The sequence below is a fragment of the Callithrix jacchus genome, chromosome 12 (genome assembly GCF_049354715.1).
Source record: "Callithrix jacchus isolate 240 chromosome 12, calJac240_pri, whole genome shotgun sequence".
Taxonomy (NCBI): Eukaryota; Metazoa; Chordata; class Mammalia; order Primates; family Cebidae; genus Callithrix; species Callithrix jacchus.
The window spans coordinates 30,359,049-30,382,986 of record NC_133513.1 but is presented as its reverse complement, the minus strand read 5'-3'; the positions used below and the strand labels follow the sequence as shown (position 1 = coordinate 30,382,986).

The following is a 23,938-nucleotide window of genomic DNA, read 5'->3' as shown; positions in this document are numbered from 1 at the left end:
TCCATTCCTGTTAAGTACCCCTATGGCATACAAGTGTGGCATACCATTTTATCTTTTATGCTGTATTTTCACTGTACCTTGTCTGTGTTTAAATATGCAAATACTTACCATCATGTGACAGTATTGTACATATATATATGTATGTATCACCTACAGTATTCAGGACAGTAACATGTGGTACCCATCTACAGCCTAGGAGCAATCATCTGCATCATATAGTCTTGACTTGTAGTAGCAGGTTATACCATCTAGGTTTGTGTAACTACATTCCATGATGTCTGCACAATGACAAAATCGCCCGTGACACATTTCTCAGAATGTATCCCCACTGTTAACCAACACATGACTGTATTGCCATCTTTCTAGTTAAAGATAAATAGTTTGTAAGTAAAAGGAGTAATAAGATCTACCATGCAAAAGTAACTATAAGAGAGGCAGGCTGTAAGAGGAGTCAAGCACAAGAGCATGTAGGCTCAGCAAGAGCCTAGTGCCTGAGGAAGCTGTACTCATACAGGAAGCAAGTGCTGGAGAAAGCCATGCTTTCTACCTGTTAGTGAAAGTGTGCTTGGTGAGAGCACAGTGCTGGAGAAAACTAGACTGCTACATAAGTCAAGTACTGGAGAAGCTTGCCCTGCCAGACTTCAGTGCTAGAGAAAGCCGCGTGAGGGTCAGGACCAGTGGTGGGTGTGCAAAAACAGTCCAAGTGCCAGGAGTCACACTGCAAAGGCAGCATGTGGTGTGGGATTTGTGGTATCCACAATGTGGGAGGGAACATGGCAAAGTGGTTGCAAACTGGGGTCTCTGAGCCCCGCCAAGGACTTTCTCTCTGGACATGAATCTAGGGCAGAGAACCACTGGGATCTGCCCCTGAAAAACCATGCAGCAAGAGCAAGAAAAATGAAACCTAACAGGACCAGAAGCAGGAAATGCATCCCTTCTTCTTCCAGTGTCCCTCCAGTGCCCTCTACTGACAAACAAAGCATAACATCATGTTATTTGCAAGGAGAAACGCATGAAAAGTCCAGCCGTTAATCTTAGAGCAGGTATCGGAGGGTGACATTTAGAGTTGAGACAACTGATTGAAAACTGACATAGTGTGCTCACTTCGGCAGCACATATACTAAAACTGGAACGATACAGAGAAGATTAGCATGGCTCTTGCGCAAGGATGACACGTCAAAATTTTTTTTTTAAAAGTGAAAACTGACAGTTTCAGAATCCCCACGTAGGCTCTCTGAATGACAGACTGAAGGCCAATATGACAGGAAAAGCTAAGTGAAAGCCCCTGGAACTTCCCCTCCCTACAGAGAATATAAACTAGTAGAAATACCACATTCCTGAGGGAATCACAGAGATTAATGCTGCCACCAAAAAATTTAAAGCAGCAAAAGTGACGACACCTATCACATACCCATTTAACCCAGCAGTTTGGCCTGTGCAGATGTCAGATGCATCTCAGAGAATGACTGTGAACTATCATAAACTTGATCAGATGGTGACTCCAATTGTAGTTGCTGTTCCCAGATGCAGTATCTTTCTTGGAGCAAATCAGTATGCCCCTGGCATGTGGCATGCAGCTATCAACCTGGCTTTTCCTCCATACCAAATGTAGCAACCCCCAGAAACAGTTTGCTTTCAGCTGGCAAAGCCACCATATATCTTCAGGTTGCTTCAAACCTGTCAGTTCTGCTCTGCCATAATACAGTCTTCAGAGATCTTGATCATCTTGTCACTATATTGATGTTATTGGATCTGACAGCAGGAAATAACAAGTAACACTTTCACTGCTTAGTAAGACATATGCAAACTAGAAGGTGGGAGACAAACCCCACAAGACTTCAGAACCCACCGCCTACGTGAAGTTTCTGGGGATTCAGTGGTCTGGAGTACATACAGATATCTCCTCTAAGGTGAAAGACAAGTTGTACCTCCTACAACCTACTCCCCTCTAAAACAGGCACAGTGCTTAGCAGGCCATTTGGATTTTGGAGGCAACATATTTCTTCGATGGGGTTACCTGTAAGGCTGCTAGTTTGCCTGCCTGCCTTCCCTCCTTCCTTCCTCCCTCCCTCTCTCTCTCTTCTCCTCTCCTCCCCTCCCCCTCCCTCCCTCCCTCCTTCCTTCCTTTCCTTCCTTCCTTCTTTCTTTGAAGCAGAGCCTCATTTTGTTGCCAAGGCTGGAGTGCAATGACACAATCTCAGCTCACTGCAACCTATGCCTCCTAGGTTCCAGAGATTCTCCTGCCTCAGCATCGCAAGTAGTTTGGATTACAGGCATGTACCACAATGCCTGGCCAGTCTTTGTATTTTTAGTAGAGATGGGGTTTCACCATGTTGGCCAGGCTGGTCTCGAACTCCTGACCTCAAGTGGTCCACCCACCTCAGCCTCCCAAAGTGCTGGGATTACAGGTGTGACCCACAGTGCCCAGTCTATGCTGCTAGTTTTGAGCAGGGTCCAAAGCAAGAGAAGGCTCTGCAGGAAGTCCAGGATGCTTCACATCACATGCTGCTCTATTGTGTGGTGCTTAAGATCCAGCAGATCCGGTAACTCAGTGTCCATGGCAAACAGGGATGCTACATGGAGCCTCTAACAAGCACACTAGAGGCATACTCTAGCAAGCATGCATAGAAGACTCAAAAATTCTTCAACACCAACTTTTTTTTGAGCCAGGGTCTCACTTGTCACTCAGGCTGCACAATCACAGCTCACTGCAGCCTCGACCTCCCAGGCTCAAGTCATCCTCCCACCTTGGCCTCCCAAGTAGCTGGGACTACAGGCACCTGCCACCATGCCTAGCTCACCTTTTTGTTTTTAGTAAAGACAAGGTCTCACTATGTTGCCCAGGCTGGTCTCAAACTCCTGGTCTCAAGCAATCCTACTGCTTCAGCCTCTCAAAGTGCTGGGATTACTGGCATAAGCCATGGCAGCCTGCCCAACACCAGCTCCTGCTACATTGTCTTCCTCTCCCTCCATTAGACCCCATGACCTCCTGGAGTGTCCTTCATTACAGAGGAGTCTGCACCATCTGCCGTCATGGCCTTGCGATGGATGGGATTTTGAGCAGTACATTTGTTTCCTACGTCTGGCATGATAAATGGCCAGAAGTATAGACCTATACTAACGCATGGGCAGTTGCTCATGGTTTGGCCGGATGGGCAGGGATTTGGAAGGAACAGGATTGGTGACGAGGAAGTTTGAGCTCTTGTAACTGTTTTTAATAAAAAAACAGACCTCAATCAATTTTACTTTGGTTAAAGCCATTTCATCTGGGGACTGGCTTGATCTTCTCTCCTTTGGTTTCTGAGTCCCTTAGATGGGCTGTAACTTTTCTTTATTCATTATTTTATTTACAATTAGCAGTCAGAATAGTATATTAGGTTCTATCACACAGAGGCAAGTAGTATAAGACAAGTTTCCTCTTGAGTGGCCAGTATGTTCGCTAGTTAAGTATAACATAACAAAGCACCACAGATTGGGTGGCTTAAACAACAGAAATTTATTTTCTCATGGTTCTGGAAGCTGGAAGTCCAAGATCAAGGTTTCAGCAGGGTTGGTTTCTTCTGAGGCATCTCTCATTGTCAGTAGATGGCCGTCTTCTCCTTGTGTCTCTACGTGGTCTTCACTTTGCACATGTCTGCGTCTAAATTCCCTCTTAAGTATACCAGTCATATTGCATTAGAGCCCACCCTAACGACTTCACTGTAATTCAGTTACCACTTTAAAGCCCTCTCCAAATACAGTCACATTCTGAGGTATCAGGACTTCTTAATATGAATTGGGGTGGGCAGCAGGAAATACAATTCAGTCCCCAACACCCAGTATTAAACACATTTGCAGACCACCATCCAACTATTAAGTCATGAATGGGAAGCCTCACCTACAGGGCTTTCAAGTGCAGGCAGGCATCTTTCCTCAAGTCCATCTACCTGTGCAGCTCTCTTCTAAGTTTTCAAAGGTGACCAGATTAGGTCAATTCTTCCAGGGCTGCATGTTTATATGTGGTTTCCGGCCAGGGTGGGAGAGATGAGGGAGACCATTAATTATATCCTTTGATATGGTTTGGCTGTGTTCCCACCCAGATCTCATCTTGAATTGTTGTCCCCATAATTCCCATGTTTCATGGGAGGAACCAGGTGGGAGGTAATTGAATCATGGGGGCAATTACCTCCATGCTGTTCTTGTGACCGTGACCGAGTTCTCATTCGATCTGATAGTTTTATAAGGGGCTTTTCCCACTTTGCTCGGCACTTCTTATTCCTGCTGCCATGTGAAGAAGGACGTGTTTGCTTCCCCTTCTGCCACCATGATTGTACATTTTCTGAGGCCTCCCCAGCCATGCTGAACTGTGAGTCAATTAAACCTCTTTCCTTTATAAATTACCCAGTCTCAGGGATGTCTTTAGCAGCCTGAGAACAGAACTAATACATCTCTCTTCTTCCTGAGTTCTGGACCATGTTTACCCATCCATAGTCACAGGCAATACTAGATCTTGACAGGCCCTTGTAAGACTTGGAATTTGACAGCCAGGTGCAGTGGCTCACACCTGTAATCCCAGCACTTTGGGAGGCTGAGGCAGGCAGATCATGAGGTCAGGAAATTGAGACCATCCTGGCCAACAAGGTGAAATCCTGTCTCTACTAATACAAAAATTAGCCAGGCATGGTGGCATGCGCCTGTAATCCCAGTTTCTTGGGAGGCTGAGGCAGGAGAATTGCTTGAACCTGGGAGGCGCAGGTTGCAATGAGCTGAGATCATGCCACTGCACTTCAGCCTGAGCAACAGAGTGAGACTTCGCTCTCAAGGGGAAAAACAGAGGAAGGAACAAGTATATAGATATATCATTTCTCCTTCCTAATAACTCCATTCCTTCCTAAGTAAGTCGGGAGGTGGGGAAAGGTTAGTAGTGTTACACCAGTAGGTCTCTATCTCTATAAGTGGGGAAAATGTGTTCTCACCACCAACATAACGCAAGACAGCTGATAAAACCCTCTCCTTGGAGGGATTCCCAAGTTCTCTCCAGCAAAGCTCTTTCATGAAACAAATATATTTGTTTCCTATTGCTGCATAACAAATCATTACACATTTAGCAGTTTAAAGCCACAACCATTTATTATCTCACAGTTCCCTAAGTCCCATTGTATGGGCTTGACTGGTTTCTCAGCTCAGGCTTGCAAGGGCAAAGTCTAGGTGTTGGTTGAGCTGAGCTCTTATACAGATGCTCTGAGGAAGAATCCACTTCCAAGCTCATTTAGATTGTTAGCCAAATTCAGCTCCTTGCTGGACGCTGGCTAGAGGCAGCTCTCTGGAGGCCTCTGCATTATTCAGCACATGGCTTCCTCTGTCTTCAAGTCAGCAATGCCTCAAATGCCTCTCATAACTTCCTGTTCTACTACCAGGTAGAGAAAACTTTGTCTTTTTTTTTTTTTTTTTTTGAGATGGTGTCTTGCTCTATAGCTAGGCTGGAGTACAATGGCTCGATCTCAGCTCACTGCAACCTCTGTCTCCCAGGTTCAAGCAATTCTCCTGCCTACTCTGGAGTAGCTAGAATTACAGGCGCGCACCACCACGCCTGGCTAATTTTTGTCTTTTTAGTAGAGACGGGGTTTCACCATGTTGGCCAGGATGGTCTCAGTCTCCTGACCTTGTGATCTGCCCACCTTGGCCTCCCAAAGTGTTGGGATTACAGGCATGAGCCACTGCACCCAGCCAAAAACCTTGCTTTTAAATGGCTACCTGATTGGGTAATAATCTCAGTATCCTAATATCAGCTGACTTGGAATTTTAATTACATCTTCCAAATCCTTTCTTTTTAGATTCTACATAAAGAATGTTTCTAAAAGGTAGGACCTAGATCAGTGCTCGACTGAATAACCAAGGGACAGGAATCTTGAGGGGAGGCATCTTTAGAATCCTGTCTATCACATTCATTGCCCCAAATTTAGAAGACAGTCCCTCTGCTACAGGTTTCTTAGATCCTAATCCAGCCCAATAGACAAGTAAGCATGGTACACACTCTATCCTCTAGAGAAACCACAGTCAGCTCTTCAGCTCATTCATAAATTTTAGCAACTTTGTGTTAAATGGAAAAAAGGTGCCCTTTCCTTTAAACAAGGTACTGTTATCTGTTGGAAATCTGTTGCACTAACTATACAGATCTCTGTTTACCTGGTAGTGAATGGCACCCACCTCTGGGAGTTGTGAGGGGCCCTGATCTTAGATCCTGGGGACTCAGATGCACCCTGTGCATTGCAACCACTTGCCCACCCTGGCTATTGTCTATAGAGACATTTTTTCCCCAGAATCTTTCTGATATTCTTCATTGATTTATCTGTGATTTGGGGGAAATGTGAAATAAAATGGCTAAAACTTCCTGAAAATGCTATAATGAATGAATACCCGGAAAAAAACATTCTGCCACTGGTCTGATCTAATCTGTTTGGGTTTTTTTTTTTTTTTTGAGAGTCTCTGTCTTTCGCTGAGGGTGGAGTGCAGTGGCGTGATCTTGCTCACTACAACCTCCACCTCCTGGGTTCAAGTAATTCTTGCCTCAGCTTCCCGAGTAGCTAGGACTACAGGTGAGTGCCACCAAGGCTGGCTAATTTTTTGTATTTTTTTAGTAGAGACAGGGTTTCGCCATGTTGGCCAGGGTGGTCTCAAACTCCTGACTTCAAGTGATCCACCTGCCTCAGCGTCCCAAGTTCTGGGATTACAGGTGTAAGCCACTACTCCTGGCCTAATCTGTTTGCTTATATTCATAAACAAATATCCAGAATCCTCTGGGCGAGGTTCAAGACCAGCCTGGCCAACATGGAGAAACCCCGTCTCTACTAAAAATACACAAATTAGCCAGGTGTGGTGGTGCATGCCTGTAATCCCAGCTACTAGGGAGGCTGAAGCAGGAAAATTGCTTGAACCCAGGAGATGGAGATTGCAGTGTGCCAAGTCTACACCACTGCAGTCCAGCCTGGGTGACAGAGCAAGATTCTATCTCAAAAACAAACAAATAACCAAAATCCTCCAAGGAGCAGACCCTGAAGAAACCAGAATATTAAGGCAATTAACAGCAGCCACTAATGTTACTCAGTGCCACTATCTATCAATCATCTATCAACCTACCTACCTACCTACCATCTATCTCTGATCTATATCTGTATACTATATACAGATACAGGCATATAATCTCATTTAATCATCACATTCCTTTTGGGTAGGGATTATTCTCCCTACTATACAGATAAGAAAACTGAGGCTTTGTAATGTTATATTATTTGCCCAATGTCACAGACAAGAAGCAGCTGAGTCAGGATTCAAACCTCTGTCATCCAATCCAAAGCCCATGCTCCTAACCACGTTGCTGGAGATTAGCTGAGTGCCTGTGCCCTGAATTGAGACCGTTGGACTGTTCTGTGGAGAAGCCAGTGGCCCAACCTGGGACAGGAAAGAAGCCAAGCCTGGAATGTCCTGGTTCTATTCATGAAAATCCCGAAGGGAAAAGTGTGGTAGGGAATTGTTGGTGGCTAAGATAGCCAGTAGGACTTGAGAGAAGTCCATGGAGGAAAAATGGTAGGTCCCTGAATTCTTCACCATCACGTCTCCAGTGGCTGGCACCTTGTTGCGGCTCAGTTAACATGTGCTAGTCGACTGCCTGGCCACCTGATCAGCCAGACAGCATGCCTGGGAGAGCTCCTCTCTGCACTATGCCTCTCTGATGTCTGTTCCTGCTGCTACCCCCTGCCCTCTTCAATAAACTAACTCATTTGAATTGGATTTGCACATATCCTGTGTTGCAGGCCCAGTGCCAAGTGCTTTATCTGCATCTTCTTAAAGTCCTCACAAGAACACACTGATAGATGACTTAATATCTGAGATGCTTCTGGGCTGGAAAGAAATAGCCACTCCCTGCTATACCATTTAATTGCTTAATTTACTAGACTCCATTTAACAAAAAAAAAAATTAAAAGCCATTTTTCCCATAGGTGATTTTGGTTTTGATAACAAATTTGACTAACTAATGTATCTTAAATAGTTTAAACTGCAAATACAAATTCAATACGGCTGGATCTTTCAACTACTTCATACATTTTAAGCATAAATACAATGATTATAGAATTTACTAAAACTCTGCAATCAAAACTGGTTATAAAGTTCTAAAAACCATTGATTTTTTTTCTTTGAGACAGGATCTCACTCTGTCACCCAGGTTGGAGTGTACTGGTGCAATTGTGGTTCACTGTAGCCTCTAACTCCTGGTCTCAATCGATCTTCTCCCCAACCCCCTGCCTCCCACCTCAGTCTCCTGAGTAACTGGGAATACCCCTAGATAATTTGTTTAAATTTTTGGTAGAGACAGCATCTCACTACATTGGCTAGGCTGGTCTCAAATTCCTGGTCTCAACAGACCTTTCCATCTCAGTCTCCCAAATTATTCTTATTCTTATTCTGACACCTTTTTGAGTTCCAATTTGTATACCTTTTGACAGTTTCAGTAATTCTACCAGTTATTATTATTAGTATTTTTGAGATGGAGTCTCACTCTTGCTGCCCAAGCTGGAGTGTAATGGCTCGATCTCAGCTCACTGCACTCTCTGCCTCCGAAGTTCAAGTGATTCTCCTGTTTCAGCCTCCCAAGTAGCTGGGATTACAGGTGCCCAGCTAATTTTTGTATTTTTAGTAGAAATGAAGTTTCACCATTAGCCAGGCTGGTCTCAAACTCCTGGCCTCCAAAGTGCTGCAGTTATTATCTTTATACCTTCCTAGAGATTTTGTAATCCTACTCTACCCTAAAGAAAAAGGAAACTGTCTCAGAAAAAGCTGAGGTGGCAGAATCTAGACAGAGACATGGAATCACGTTGCATAGTTCTACGGCTTCAAACCTGAGCCATTGATCATTAGCCCTAGCACCATTTAAAAAAAAAAAAACAAATTTACTAAAAAACAAAAAAAAAAACCAAAAACCAACCAAACAAACAAACAAACAAAAACAACAACAAAAAACAGGTAAACATATTCGTATAGTTAGTGCAACAGATTTCCAACAGATAACAGCCTATTGCCCAGGCTGGAATGCAGTGCTGTGGCATGATCACAACTCTCTGTAGCCTCACCTCCCCAGGCTCAAGTGATCCTCCCAATTCAGCCTCTCAAGTAGTTGGGACTACAGACATGCACCATCACACCTGGCTAATTTTTGTATTTTGTAGAGATGGAGTTTCACCATGTTGCCCAGACTGGTCTCAAACTCCTGGGCTCAAGCAACCAGCCTACCTCAGACTCCCAAACTACTGGAATTACAGGTGTGAGCCACCACGCCTGGCCCAGGACTCTCTTTTCATATTGCCAAACTGAAAACTGTACTCATCAAACAATAACTCTCCATTCTCCCCTCCACCCGTGCCTTGGCAACCACCATTCCACTTTCTGTTTCTATGAATTTGACAGCTCTAGGTATTTCATATAAGTGGAATTATACAGTATTTATCCTTTTGTGGCTAGATTATTTCACTTAACATGATGTCCTCTGGGTTCATCCATGTTATAGCATGAGTCAGAACTCTCTTCCTTTTCAAGGCTGAATAACATTCCTCTGTATGTTAATACCACACTTTGTTTACCCACTCATCTGTCAATTGGCACTTCCCTCATTTTACTACTGTGAATACTGCTGCTATGGGTGTTTCAATATCTTTGAGACCTTGCTTTCAATTATTTTTGGTATATACCCAGCAGCTGGAATTGCTAGATTGTTTCTGAGAACTTGCCTATTTCCCATAGCACCTACACCATTTTACATTTCTACCAACAGTGAACAAGGGTTTCCATTTCTCTACATTCTCACCAAACACTTACTTTTTGTTGACAGTAGCCATCCTGTTGGGTGTCAGGTGATGATATCACTATGGCTTTGATTTGCATTTCCCTAATGATTAGTGATGAGCGTTTTCTCATGTGCTTGTTTCTCATCCACTGTATATCTTATTTGGATAAATGTCTAGTCCTTTGCTTTTTTTTTTTTTTTTGGAGATGGAGTCTCACTCTCACCCAGGCTGGAGCGCAGTGGCACTATCTCAGCTCACTGCAACCTCCAACACCCTGGTTCACACGACTCTCCTGCCTCAGCCTCCTGAGTAGCTGGGATTACAGGCACACGCCACCATACCCAGCTAATTTTTATATTTTTATTAGAAACAGGATTTCATCATATTGGCCAGGATAGTCTCCATTTCCTGACCTTGTGATCCACCTGCCTTGGCTTCCAAAGTGCTTGGATTACAGGCGTGAGCCACCGTGCCTGGCCTTTTTCTTTCTTTTCTTTTTTTTTTTTTTTTTTGAGATGGAGTCTTGCTCTGTTGCCTAGACTGGAGTGCAGTGGCACAATCTCAGCTCACTGCAGCCTCCACCTCCCAGATTCCAGGGATTCTTCTCCTCCCTCAGCCTGGGGTTATAGGTGTGCAACACCAGGTAGCTGGGATTATAGGCATGCAACACTAGGCCCAGCTAACTTTGTTTTTTCAGTAGAGATGGGGTTTCACCATGTTGGCCAGGCTGGTCTCAAACTCCTGACCTCAAGTGATCCGCCCACCTAGGCCTCCCAAAGTGCTGGGATCACAGGCGTGAGCCACTGCGCCCAGCTATTTGCCATGTTTTTAAGTTGGGTTTTTTCTTGTTGAGTTGCAGGAGTTCTTTATACACTCTGGATACTAACCCCTTTTAAGAAATCTGGGTATCTTTTGTGAAGGGACCTAAATATCAGTATTTCTTTAAAGTTTCCTAGGTTGAGAACTATTTTCTGAGGCGTGTTTAAGTTAGTTCTCATTAGGGCACACGAGTAACTCATCATCAGACTACTATTCAGAACAAACTACTGAAATCTCCTACCCGGTCACTTTACAGGTTCGTAAGTGTTGTCCAGTCACGGTGGAGGTTTGCTTTTCCCAGGGTTACTGGACACAGTTCTCTCGTTCTATTCTTTCCTTTTTGCACAGATAAATACAAGTTTACATTTACTCCTCAGGAAGAAAAACAGAAGAAACAAAATGCCCATATATTAACACTTCTATTGACAACAGTTGTCAAATTATATTTTATTGTTATTACCTTTATTAGAGAGTACAATTACCTTTTTGAAGACTATCATAACTTTCTACTTTTAAGGAGTTAAAGACATCGTTTCCCAGACATTTTACTTAAGCATGATTAAAATTGTTACAGCTAGTAGCAGTCATCTTTGGCAACTACAGTGGCTCAGGCCTGTAATCCCAACACTTTGGGAGGCCGAGGCGGGTGGATCACCTGAGGTCAGGACTTCGAGACCAGCCTGGCCAACATGGTGAAACCCCATCTCTACTAAAGATACAAAAACTTGGCTGGGCATGGTGGCTCACACCTAATAATCCCAGCACTTTGGGAGGCCAAGGCGGGTGGATCACGAGGTCAAGAGATCAAGATCATCCTGGTCAACACAGTGAAACCCCATCTCTACTAAAAATCCAAAAATTAGCTGGGCATGGTGGTGCACGCCTGTAGTCCCAGCTACTCAGGAGGCTGAGGCAGGAGAATTGCTTGAACCCAGGAGGCGGAGGTTGCGGTGAGCCGAGATCCTGCCATTGCACTCCAGTCTGGGTAACAACATCGAAACTCCATCTCAAAAAAAAAAGATACAAAAATTAGCTGGGCGTGGTGGTGGTGGGCACCTGTAGTCCTAGCTACTCAGGAGGCTGAGGCAGGAGAATCACATGAACCCAGGAAATGGAGGTTGCGGTGAGCTGAGATTGCACCACTGCACTCCAGCCTAGGCAACAGAGCAAGACTCTGTTTCAAAAAAAGAAGAAGAAGAAGAAGAAAGAAAATATCCTTACCAGCCTGGCATAGTGGCTCATGCCTGTAATACCAATACTTTGGGAGGCCAAGGTGGGGAGGGAGTTCTAGACCAGGCTGATCAACATGGAGAAACCCCACTTCTACTAAAAAAGTACAAAAATTAGCCAGGTGTGGTGGCACATGCCTGTAATCCCAGCTACATGGGAGGCTGAGGCAGAAGAATCGCTTGAACCCTGGAGGCGGAGGTTGAGGTTGAGGTGAGCCAGGATTGCGCTATTGCACTCCAGCCTGGGCAAGAAGAGCAAAACTCTGTGTGTGTGTGTGTGTGTGTATTTTTTTTTCCTGGTATTAACAGGATGCTATAAACCCATCCTGATTTTTCTTGTCTCAAGAAATGTAATCAGACAGGGCACAGTGGCTCACCCCTGTAATCCCAGCACTTTGGGAGGCCAAGGCAGGTGGATCACCTGAGGTCAGGAGTTCAAGACCAGCCTGGCCAACATGGTGAAACCCCGTCTCTACTAAAAACATACAAAAGAATTCGGGGGGCATGGTGGCAGGTGCCTGTAATCCCAGCTACTTGGGAGACTGAGGTGGGAGAATTGCTTGATCCTGAGAGGCAGAGCTTGCAGTGAGCTGAGATGGAGCCACTGTACTCCAACCAGCATGGACAACAGAGTAAGAATCCGTCTCAAAAAAAAAAAAATGTAATCAGCTACCCTCCAAGAACTCCTACTCCTGGTTATTTTAATGATCAATGCTATTAGGTACCAACAACTAACTGAGTATTAAGGACATACATAAGTGTTAGCAGGGTGGCAAAATTTCACTCAGTGACGACAGTTGAAAATGAATTTTTTAAAGAGATAGGGTCTTGGCCAGGCGAGTGGCTCACACCTGTAATCCCAGCACTTTGGGAGGCTGAAGTGGGCAGATTACTTGAGCCCAAAAGTTCAAGACCAGCCTAGACAACATGGCAAAACCCCATCTCTATAAAAAATACAAACATTAACCAGGCATGATGTGCACCTGTAAATCCCTGCTACTTGGGAGGCTAAGATGGGAGGACCGCTTCAGATATGGAGTTTGAGGTAGTGAGCTATGATTGCAGCACTGCACTCCAGCCTGAGCAACAGAGCAAGACTCTGTCTTAAAAAAAGAGATAGACAGGTTCTCGCTTTGTTGCCCAGGCTGGAGTGCAGTAGCGTGACCATAGCTCTCTGCAGCTTGGACCTCTCAGGCTAAAGTGATCCTCTCACCTTGCCACCCCATCCCCCACCCCAATTGCTGGGACTACAGGCACATGCCATCATGCTGGGCTAATTTTTTAATATTTCATAAAGATGGAATCTTGCTATATTACCCAGGCTGGTCCTTTTTTTTTTTTTTTTTTTTTTTGAGATGGAGTCTCACTCTGTCACGCAGGCTGGAGTGCAATGGTGCAATCTCAGCTCACTGCAACCTCTTCCTCACAGGCTCAAGCAATTACCCTGCCTCAGCATAGTAGCTGGGATTACAGGTTCCACACCACCATGCCTAGCTAATTTTTATATTTTTGGTAGAGACGGGGTTTTATCATGTTGGCCAGGCTGGTTTTGAACTTCTCACCTCAAATGATCTGCCCATCTTGTCCTCCCAAAGTACTGGGATTAGAGGCATGAACCACCAAGCCTGGCCCCAGGCTAACCTTGAACCCAAGCAATCATCCTTGTTTGGCCTCCCTCCCAAAGTGCTGGGATAACAGGCTAAACCACCGTGCTCTTCTAAATTTTTTTTTTCCAAACAGAGTCTTGCTCTGTTGTCCAGGATGGAGTGCAGTGGTGCAATCTCAGCTCACTGCCACTTCTGCCTCCCTAGTTCAAGCGATTCTCCTGTCTCAGCCTCCTGAGTAGGTGGGATTACAGGTGCGTGCCACCACAACCCGACTAATTTTTGTATTTTTAGTAGAGACAGGGTTTCACCATATTGGTCAGGCTGGTCTTGAACTCCTGACCTCAGGTGATCCACTCGCCTCAGCCTCCCAAAGTGCTGGGATTACAGGGATAAGCTACTGCACCATGCCTGGCCAAAAATTTTCTTAAAGGTAAAGGTTTATATTTATCTTTCCAATTTAACACATCCCTGATGGCCTGTGGATACACCAACCACACTGACAGAACCTTTGAGGCTGCCGTTACCGCTGTCTCTTACAGCTGAAGAAGTTAGGTAGCTTGCCCATGATTACACTACAAGTAATGGTTGGAACTGGGATTCAAACCCAGTACTAATTTCAAAAGCTGAGGTTCTATAGGTTTCCTACAAGGCCTTGCCTCACCCTCTGCCTGCTGTCAAATATACAGAACTTAATCGTTTGCAAAAGCAATTTGGGCATGGTGGTGCGTGCCTGTGATCCCAGCTGCTTTGGAGGCTGAGGCAGGAGAATTGCCTGAACCCAGGAGGCTGAGGTTGCGGTGAGCCGAGATCACGCCATTGCACTCCAGCCTGGGTAACAAGAGCGAAACTCCGTCTCAAAAAAAAAAAAAAGAAGTCCTAAACGGGGCAGGTTTGTGGAAAGTCAGCAGGGTGAGAAGAAGAGGAAACACTACTCAGATTCTTTTCTTCTTGCAGGATTCACGAGTGAGAATGACGAGGAGAGCCTTTCACGAAAAGGGGCTGAAGACAGAGCCCCTCAGGAGGCTCCTGCCCAGGAGGGGCCTCCGGACAAATGCCCGGCCCACTTCCACCGCGGTGCCGGACACCAGAGCTCCCGGGGGAGGCAGCAAGTCCCCGAGGGCACCCAGGACGATCCCGCAGGGTAAGGGGAGGTGAGTGGGCTCCCCAAGCAAGCCAAGGCCCCTAAAGCCTCCCTTGGTTGCCCCAAGATCCAGCCACTACCTGTGCCCTAAGGGCGGAAAGAGCTGCCTAGCTCACCCACCGCGGTAACATCGGGGCGAGCGGCCCTACACCTGCCCAAACCTAAGGCCACAGCACCAACTGGCTAGCCACCGGCACCCGAATGCGTGGGAAGGGCTTGAGGCAGAACTCGGACCACACCCAGCGCCCGAGGCCGCCTTGCAAGAGGCCCAGCCGCCCGCGAGTACCAGGGAGGGGTACACCGGGCTGCCTCGTCCACCTCCTCACGCACCCGCACGGCCACCCGCCCAGCGGATCCAGTGTGCCATGCGAGGCGTCTTCCACCCCGGAAGAGGCGCCGAGTCCGCAGTCCCGCTGGTGCTGAGCCTCCGGGTCCACAGGGGTCAGAGATGTGGCGGGAACAGGCCTCGCGCCTTCCACTGCACCGCGCGACGCCGACGTGGCACTCGGACGTCCACGCATGCGTCGAAGCCTGCGCAAGCGCAGAGACCCCGGCGCGGTAGCCGCCTTGCCCTCCAGGCTTTAGGGACGCCGGCGCTGGGTGACCTCCTGCGCCCGAGGATGTGCATCAGGCGCTTCCACCAGGGGGCCAGTCTCACAGGCCAACCTGGGAGCCCACGTGGACCAGTGGCCTTTCAGCCCAGGCGCTCGCCTCTCGCTACGGAACCGTTTGGAGGCGCGGAGACCCGGTGACCTAAACTACCTGGAGAATCCTTGCCCGAGAAGCAGCGCGAGTGAGCCTTTTGGGTGGTTCCCAGGCCCTTCACCAAGCTCTTCACTTCTTGACTTCACCCTTGGGTCTGTTGTACTACAAAATAATAACGCCTCCCATTTATTGAAGGCTTACTCTGTACCAGGCATTGTGACTGATGTCATTTAGTCCCCACTGCATCCCTGTGGCATGGATATCCTCATCCGCGTTTTGCAGATGGAGAAATTGAGTCTCTGAGAGGTTAAGGAACCTGCCCAAAGTCACACAGCCAGTATGTGGCAGAACCAGAATTCAGACGCAGGTCTGCCTGCCTGCTTGCCTGACCCCACAGCCACCACTGCTGTGCGGCTTCTCGTGCTGGAACACAGCGGGGTTAAGGCCATGGGTTAACAGGGCCTCCATTTATGGAGAGCATTCATTTTTCTCTGGTGAATTATAGAAAAAGCTTTTTACACTGAAGTGAGCAGATACTCCCTGGGATGAAAGTTAACAGTTGCATGATTGAGATGACGCAGAAATTTCATGCTTCAAGCCAATGTTTTAGGCCCAGCCCATGAAATTCTGGAGTGACCTTTTCTCAGACATCTCCAGGGTGACGTTGGAGAAGGAAGCTCCACTCCAGCACCAGCTCCTGTGTAGAGCCTTCCTGGAGGTCAACGAGGATGACGTCTGTTCATTTGCCATCCCACTGGATTGTCTGGGAAGTTCATCCAGTTCCTCTGGGCTAAGATTTCCAAGTTTCTAAAAAGGATACTAATCTTCAGAAATTGGGAATGAAAAATTGGAACTTGGGGGAATTCCTGAAAACGTTATTTCATATTTTTCATAAGTTCTGTATTTTTAATAAGAAATACACATTTAATAGTAGTTACAAAGAATTGTAGGCCATAGCAAATATTCAATAACTGGAAAATGCCAAAGAACATTATTGGGTAGTATTTAAATAGCTAAATGTTCAAATATTTGACAAGATTAGCAACACTACACAGAATGATGAGTTGAAATTGCCAGCTTAGGCTGAGTGTGGTGGCACATGCCTGTAATCCCAGCACTTTGGGAGGCCAAGGCAGGAAGATCGCTTGAGTCCAGGAGTTTGAGGCTATAGTGAGCTATGATTGCACCACTGCACTCCAGCCTAGGCACACAAGACTCTCCCTCTTAAAAAAAGAGGGAGAGAAATTGCCAATTTAAGGACTTATTTGTTTCCAAAATATGTTATTAGAACATCATTCATAGGATTTGTATAAAATACACTGCACATAAACATTAATATTTGTGAGAATGACTCAGCGAATAGAGCCACAAATATACTTTTTTTTTTTTGAGATGGAGTTTTCGCTGTTATTACCCAGACTGGAGTGCAGTGGCACGATCTCGGCTCACGGCAACCTCCGCCTCCTGGGTTCAAGCAATTCTCCTGCCTCAGCCTCCTGAGTAGCTGGGACTAGAGGCACGCACCACCATGCCCAGCTAATTTTTTTTGTATTTTTAGTAGAGACGGGGTTTCACCTTGTTGACCAGGATGGTCTCAGTCTCTTGACCTCGTGATCCACCCGCCTCAGCCTCCCAAAGTGCTGGGATTATAGGCGTGAGCCATGGCCCCGGCCCCAAATATACTTTTAGTGTGTCAACAGCTACAGAAAGGATTGTGACTACTTATCTCCTGTGTACTCTTGTCCCATATTCTGGAAATGTCTACCTTAACTTTATTATTATTATTTTTTTGAGACCGTGTTGCTCCATCTCCCAGGCTGGAGTGCAGTGGCGCGATCTCGGCTCACTGCAACCTCTGCCTCCCAGATTCAAGCAATTCTCCTGCCTCAGCCTCCCGAGTAGTTGGGATTACAGGCACGTGCCACCACAGTCACGAAATTTTGTGTGTTTTCTAGAGAGTTTTGCCATATTGGCCAGGCTGGTCTCAAACTCCTGACCTCAAATGATCCAACCACCTCAGCCTCCCAAAGTGCTGGGATTATAGTACCTTAACTTAGACTCCGTTTGTCAATGTGGCCTTCTCTTGCTTTCAACTTAACATCAGTGGATTTCTTTAAACCAGGGATGCTGGCTGGGCACGGTGGCTCACACCTGTTATCCCAGCAGTTTGGGAGGCCGAGGCAGGCAGATCACCTGAGGTCAGGAGTTCAAGATCAGCCTGGCCAACATGGTTAAACCCTGTTTCTACTAAAAATGCAAAAATTAGCTCGGCGTGGTGGGGAAGCCTGTAATCCCAGCTACTCCGGAGGCTGAAGTAGAATTACTTGAACCCAGGAGACAGAGGTTGTAGTGAGCTGAGATTTTGCTACTGCACTCTAGCCTGGGCAACAGAGTGAGACTCTGTCTCAAAAACCAAACCAAAACAAAACAAAAAACCAGAAATGCCTCTACGTTGATTACGAAGCATTCATTCTCACAGGAGAATTATAATGCTTTTCCCTGCTTTTCCAATTTCTTGATGATTGTTTTTGGGATTCAGAAAAACATACACATTTCCTGATGAATGCACAGGAGGGATTTCCTACATAGAAATACTACTTTGGGTCTGGGTGCAGTGGCTCATGCCTATAATCCCAGCACGTTGGGAAGCCAAGGCAGTCGGGTCACTTGAGTTCAGGAGTTCGGGACCAGTCTCGCCAACAAGGTAAAACCCTATCTCTACTAAAAATACAAAAAAAAATTTTTTGCCAGGCATGGTGGCACACACCTGTAGTCCCAGCTACTCAGGAGGCTGAGACAGGAGAATCGCTTAAACCTAGGGCATGGAAGTTGCAGTGAGCAGAGATTGCGCCACTTAACTCCAACCTGGATGACAGAGTGAGACTCCATCTCAAAAAAGAAAAAGGAACACTACTCTGGGCTGAGCAACGTTGTCAAGTCAAGTCTGCTGAAATTTTACCTAGAACATCGAATCTTGCCTTTTTGGTTTCAGGGGCCTCCGAGCCAGAGAATCTAAGTATGGATCCTAGCTCTACCAGTTCCTGGTGGCGAGACCTTGGGCAAGTCACTTTACCTCTCTGAGCTTCTATTTAATGGGTAGAATAATGTCTGGGGAGTAAATGCTTGCTTTGTGAGGCAATATTGTAGGACAGTTAACAGTGTGGCTCTGGAGTCAGACAGTCTGAGGTTTGAATTCTGGTTCCATTTTATTTACTACCTCTTTGATTTGAGGCAAGTTACAAACCGCTCCATTTTTCTCTTCTGTAAAGTGGAGGCACTGGTTGATGACTGTGGCAGACATCATGTTCATAGAGTTTTCATGAGTTTTGACAGGATCACATATGAAAATGCTTCACACAGAGCATGGTACATTGTAAGTGCTTGATCAATGCAAACCACTATAGCTGTTACCTGCTGTATCTACCTCACCGGGCAGTCGTGAGGATGAAAGGGAGGCTGTGTTGGGAAGTGCTTTCTAAGCTGTGAAATGTTACCACACACTTCTCTTGCCTTCAGAGATGGGATGGTCAGAAGCTATGGGCAGACATGGTATCCCCAAGTAAGGGGCCTGAGAATACTTACCTATATCCACAGAAGGTAGCCATGTTGAGGTGAGTGTCACCATGGGGAGCTGGAAAACAGGGTGCAAAATGCTCTTAGCTGAGGGTTAATTGCAGTCATGTGGGCACTCTGGCATAGTATGACTGGGGCACCCTTGGGGACAGGGATAAAACTGATTTTCAGAAGGAGGCTTTGGAGGAAGGATCATGTTAAATGGAACCTGCCCACTATATGTTTTTATGTTTAGTTGGGGATGGTATCAGAGGAAGGGGCATGTAATAGAAGGTGGTTGCAGGGCTCTTTAACCTCTGTCTGAAACTGCTATTGGTGAAAGGCTGAACTTAGGACACATTCCTGTGACCGGGAACCAGTGCACCCTCTCCCGCTGTGCATGCACCACGATGTCATTCATTACCTGGACCTTAGACCAAACATGGCTCAAAGGGCCTTCCAGAGAGGATCACATGTCATCCTGACAGCAGCCCGCTCAGTGACGCACAGATGAGGGCTTGGAGTCTGGGAAAGTCAAGTCTACTACACAAGATCATACAACTGATATTAATATATTATGAAGTCAGGATTCAGACACAGTCCAAGTTTTTTATTTGTTTTTTTCAAGCCAGAGTCTCACTCTGTCACTCAGGCTGGAGTGCTGTGGGACAATCTTGACTCACTGCAACCTCTGTCTCCCAGTTTCAAGCAATTCTCATCCCTCAGCCTCCTGAGTAGCTGGGATTACAGATGTGTGGCGCCACGCCTGGCTAGTTTAGTCCAAGCTCAACCCCACCAGCCTGCCGCATCCACCAGGTGCCAGAGTGCTGATTTTGAACAAGGAAGAAGAAAATCCAAATGTATGAGGCTTTAGTGCCTAAATGTCCTCCTTTCTAGCTTTTGGTAACTATTCTTCTATCTCTGAATATCACTCCTACTTCTCTGGACACTGCTTCTTTGCTTCCAGGGCTGTTTTTCTTAGCCCTAAGTCAGCCTTCTTTGGGCCCTGTCCTTGGACTCTTTCTTCTGCATGGGTCTGTGGAAGATCTCCTTTATGCACGCAGCTCCAGCTGTTGGTCCTCTCATTCTAATCCAGACTGCCCTTCTGAGTGCCAGCCTGAGCAGCCAGCTGCCTCCTTGACACCCTCTCTGGGGCTCATTCATGATCTCTCCCCTAACATGGCTCGCCTCCTGAGTGCCACCTCCTCCTTGCCATGGCCTCTTAGTTACAAATTTCGGCATAGTGGTGGGGAATCTAGAAAGCCTTCAAAGATGAAGCCTCTTAAATGAGTTCTCAGGGCTAGAGATAACCACAGAGTGTGTTCTCTGAGAGCTGCCAACAGTCTGGGGGTGAACTTGGAGAGTAGAATTCACTGTTTAATCTGTCAGCTGGATACAGAATGCCCAGCTGCATGCCAGGTCCAGGTGCTGGGGTGGAAAGATGCATTCATGAGTAGAACAGACAGGAGGGCTGGCTTCAGGAAGCATCCAAGCTGTTGGAAAAGACAGATGTTGTGCAATCCCCCCAAAATATACTCTTGCAAACTGTGATAAGTGCCATGAAGGAAAAGTTCTTGGTGCCATAAAAGAATATTGTAGATGTAAATTAGGTTAAGGTGGTCAAAGAAGGCATTGTGAGAAAGTGACAATTACTATCTCCCTGAGACCTGAGCTGGGGGAGGAGAATTCGATAGACAGGCAAGAATAGGCACAAAAGGCCCAGGGTGGGAAAGAGCTTGGTATGTTGGGGAAACTGAAAGGCAATCAGTATAGTGAGAGCTGAGCATGCAGGCAGATGGGCTGAGATAAGGCTGGGTGGCATGGGCAGGGGTGGTGGCAGAGCCTTGTGGGCCACAGTAAGGAGCCTGGAGGTTTGGGGGTTAACTTTTTTTTTTTGAAACATGGTCTTACTCTGTCCCAAGGCTAGAGTGCAGTGGCGTGATCTTGGCTCATTGCAACTGCCACCTCCTGGGTCAAGTGATTCTCCCACCTCAGCCTCTTGAGTAGCTGGGATTACAGGTGCCGACCACACCTGGCTAATTTTTGCATTTTTAGTAGAGACAAGGTTTCATCATGTGGACCAGGCTGGTCTTGAACTCCTGACCTCAAGTGATCAACCCTTCTCAGTCTCCCAAAGTGCTTACAAATCCCTAAATAGATTACAGGCATGAGCCACTATGCCCTGCCTGATTTAACTTTGTTTTTTAATTGCATTTTAGGATTTGGGGTACATGTGAAGAACATGAAAGATTGTTGCATAGGTACACACATGGCAGTGTAATGTGCTATCTTCCTCCCCATCACCTATAGCTGACATTTCTCCCCATGCTATCTCTCCCTAACTCCCCACCCCTCACTGTCCTTCCCCTACAGACCCCAATGTATGATGCTCCCCTCCCTGTGTCCATGTGTTCTCATTGTTCAACACCCACCTATGAATGAGAACATGCGGTGTTTGATTTTCCGGTTTAACTTTTTATTAGGAAATAATTTCAAAGTTACAGAAAAGTCTCAAGAATAGTACAACGGACATCTGTATAGCCTTTGTCCCAGATTCACCTGGTGTTCACATTTTACCCCGTTTCTCTGCCTCTCTTTCTATTTAAGGTACGAGCAGATGACCTGGACTCTGTTCTAGTTGAGAATAAGTTGCAGCCCTCATGTTCCTCTATCCCTAAATAGTGTGTGTTTCCTCCCACAGTGCAGTTATCCACGCATTAAATTTCACGCTGATGCGGTGTGGTATCTAATTCACCTCCTATCTTGTCACTTATCTCAGTAATGCCCTTTAGAAGGCATTTCCCCTGTAGCACAGGAGCCAGTCTAGGAATGATATATTGCATTCAGTTGTTGTTTCTCTCTATTATCCCTTCATCTCGAATGGTTGGCCTTTCTTTGTCTTGTATGGTGTTGCTATTATGGAAGAATTAAATCTTCCCCTTTATTTTAATAGAACATTCTTCATTTGGGGTTTGTCTGCTGTTTCTTCATTACAATATATGGTTTATGTATTCCTGGCCGGAAGACTGTGTAACTGATACCGTGTCCTTCTCAGCATAACAGCTAAAGCTACACATCTGTCTGTTCTTCCTTGGTAATTTTTCTTTTTTGAGACGGAGTCTTGCTCTGTCACCCAGAGTGCAGTAGTGCACTCTCAGCTCACTGCAAGGTTGACCTCCCAGGATCAAGCTCCTTGCCTCAGTCTCCTGAGTAGCTGGGATTACAGGTGCCACCACCACCATGCCTGGTTAATTTTTGTATTTTTTAGTAGAGACAGGGTTTCGCCATATTGGCCAGGCTGGCCTTGAACTCCTGACCTCAGGTGATCTGCCTGCCTCGGCCTCCCAAAGTGCTGGGATTACAGGTGTGAGCCACTGTGCCTGGGCCCTCTTTGATGATTTTAATTTTGATCAACAAGTCAAGGTTATCTGATTTCTCCAACCTAGAGTTTACTATTTTTCCTTGTAACAAGTAATCTGTGAGGAGGTATTTTATAACCGTGACTATATCCTATTTCACATCAAAAGTTAAATAGATGAGTTCTTTTATTTTGAGACAGAGTCTCACTCTGTTGCTCAGGCTCGAGTCCAGTGGTGCAATCTCGGCTCATTACAACCTCCACCTCCTGGGTTCAAACAATTCTCCTGCTTCAGCCTCTTGAGTAGCTGAGACTATAGGCGCATGATTTTTTTGTATTTTTAATAGAGACAGGGTTTCACCGTGTTAGCCAGGATGGTCTGGATCTCCCAACCTTGTGATCCACTCGTGTCAGCCTCCCAAAGTGCTGGGATTAGAGGTGTGAGCCACCACACCCGGCCAATAGATGAGATGTAATACCTATTGATGATTCTTGCCTGAGTAAGAATCATGATGGTTACAGAATGTAACTCAACCCCAGGACGCTCTCCACATTTATTAGTCAACAATTGGCATTCTTCTGCCTACTTATAGATTCACTATTCGTAGGAACTCTTAGATTTCTATTATTTTCCAATAAGTTTTATAATTCGTTATTAACCTTAATTATTTTGGTGCTCAGATGATCCCAGATTTGGCCTCTGGAAGCTCCTTAAAACTAGAAGCCTGGAATTCATTCCAACTTCAGTGGAGTGACATGATTCGCTTTACAGATAAGATTCGCTTTACAGAGCCAGGCCGGGCGTGGTGGCTCACGCCTGTAATCCCAGCACTTTGGGAGGCCGAGGCGGGTGGATCACGAGGTCAAGAGATCGAGACCATCCTGGTCAACATGGTGAAACCCTGTCTCTACTAAAAATACAAAAAATTAGCTGGGCATGGTGGCATGTGCCTGTAATCCCAGCTACTCAGGAGGCTGAGGCAGGAGAATTGCCTGAACCCAGGAGGCGGAGGTTGCGGTGAGTCAAGATCGCGCCATTGCACTCCAGCCTGGGTAAGAAGAGCGAAACTCCATCTCAAAAAAAAAAAAAAAAAAAATCACCCTGACTGCTGTGTGAGAATGTACTTAGAGGGGCACAGATGAGGAAGCAGGGAGACCCTTGTGTAGTCCAGGTGGAAGATGTGGCTTAGATTAGGGTTGTGACATACAGGGGGAGGGAATGGATGGATGTAAGAGAAACACTGGAAGCCAGGTGCAGTGGCTCATGCCTATAATCCCAGCACTTTGGGAGGCCAAGGAAGGAAGGAGGATTGCCTTGAGACCAGGATTTTGAGACCAGCCTGGACAACATAGCAACACCCTATCTCTGAAAAAAAAAAAAAAAAAAGTAAGAATTAGCCAGGCATGGTTCTGTGCACCTGTAGTCCTAGCTACTTGGGAGGCTGAGGTGGGAGGATCTCTTGAGCCCAGGAATTTGAGGCTCCAGTGAGCCATGATTGTGCCACTGCACTCCAGCCTGGGTAACAGAGTGAGACCCTGTCTCTAAAAGAAAAGAGAAACATTGGAGGTAGAATCAGCAGGACTTAGTGGTGGATTGAATGCACATAGAGGGCAGAGTTGAGAGCCACCAGAGCAGCCAGGGGAGAGGTGGAGAAATTGAGTGATATGAGGAAGACAAGCCAAGTGAGGGTTGGGTGGGGTGGCTGTGTTAG

At 46.2% G+C, this 23,938-nt stretch overlaps 1 protein-coding gene, 1 long non-coding RNA gene and 1 pseudogene across 5 annotated transcripts in view; 2 read left to right on the top strand and 1 right to left on the bottom strand.

The window, feature by feature from the left end:
* Positions 1-16,257, top strand: part of BCL7C (BAF chromatin remodeling complex subunit BCL7C) — a 56,828-nt gene extending 40,571 nt beyond the window's left edge. The window contains exon 6 of one of the 2 annotated variants that reach the window (XM_035267437.3): positions 14,425-16,257. In XM_035267437.3, the coding sequence (XP_035123328.2) occupies positions 14,425-14,625 (201 nt within the window). In that variant the 3' untranslated portion in view covers positions 14,626-16,257. Of the gene's footprint in view, positions 1-7,284; positions 7,315-14,424 lie in introns of those variants that run through there. The other variant, XM_078345169.1, reaches the window with a different exon arrangement.
* The window catches only part of LOC118146233 (uncharacterized), a 58,856-nt gene that overhangs the window by 30,771 nt on the left and 4,147 nt on the right, over positions 1-23,938 (bottom strand). The window contains exons 2-3 of one of the 3 annotated variants that reach the window (XR_013524782.1): positions 18,899-18,947; positions 15,989-16,123 (exon numbers count right to left, since the gene is read on the bottom strand). This is a non-coding gene — a long non-coding RNA (uncharacterized LOC118146233). Of the gene's footprint in view, positions 1-15,988; positions 16,124-18,531; positions 18,667-18,898; positions 18,948-23,938 lie in introns of those variants that run through there. The other 2 variants (XR_008475404.2, XR_013524781.1) reach the window with 2 other exon arrangements.
* Positions 1,097-1,192, top strand: LOC118146505 (U6 spliceosomal RNA; annotated as a pseudogene).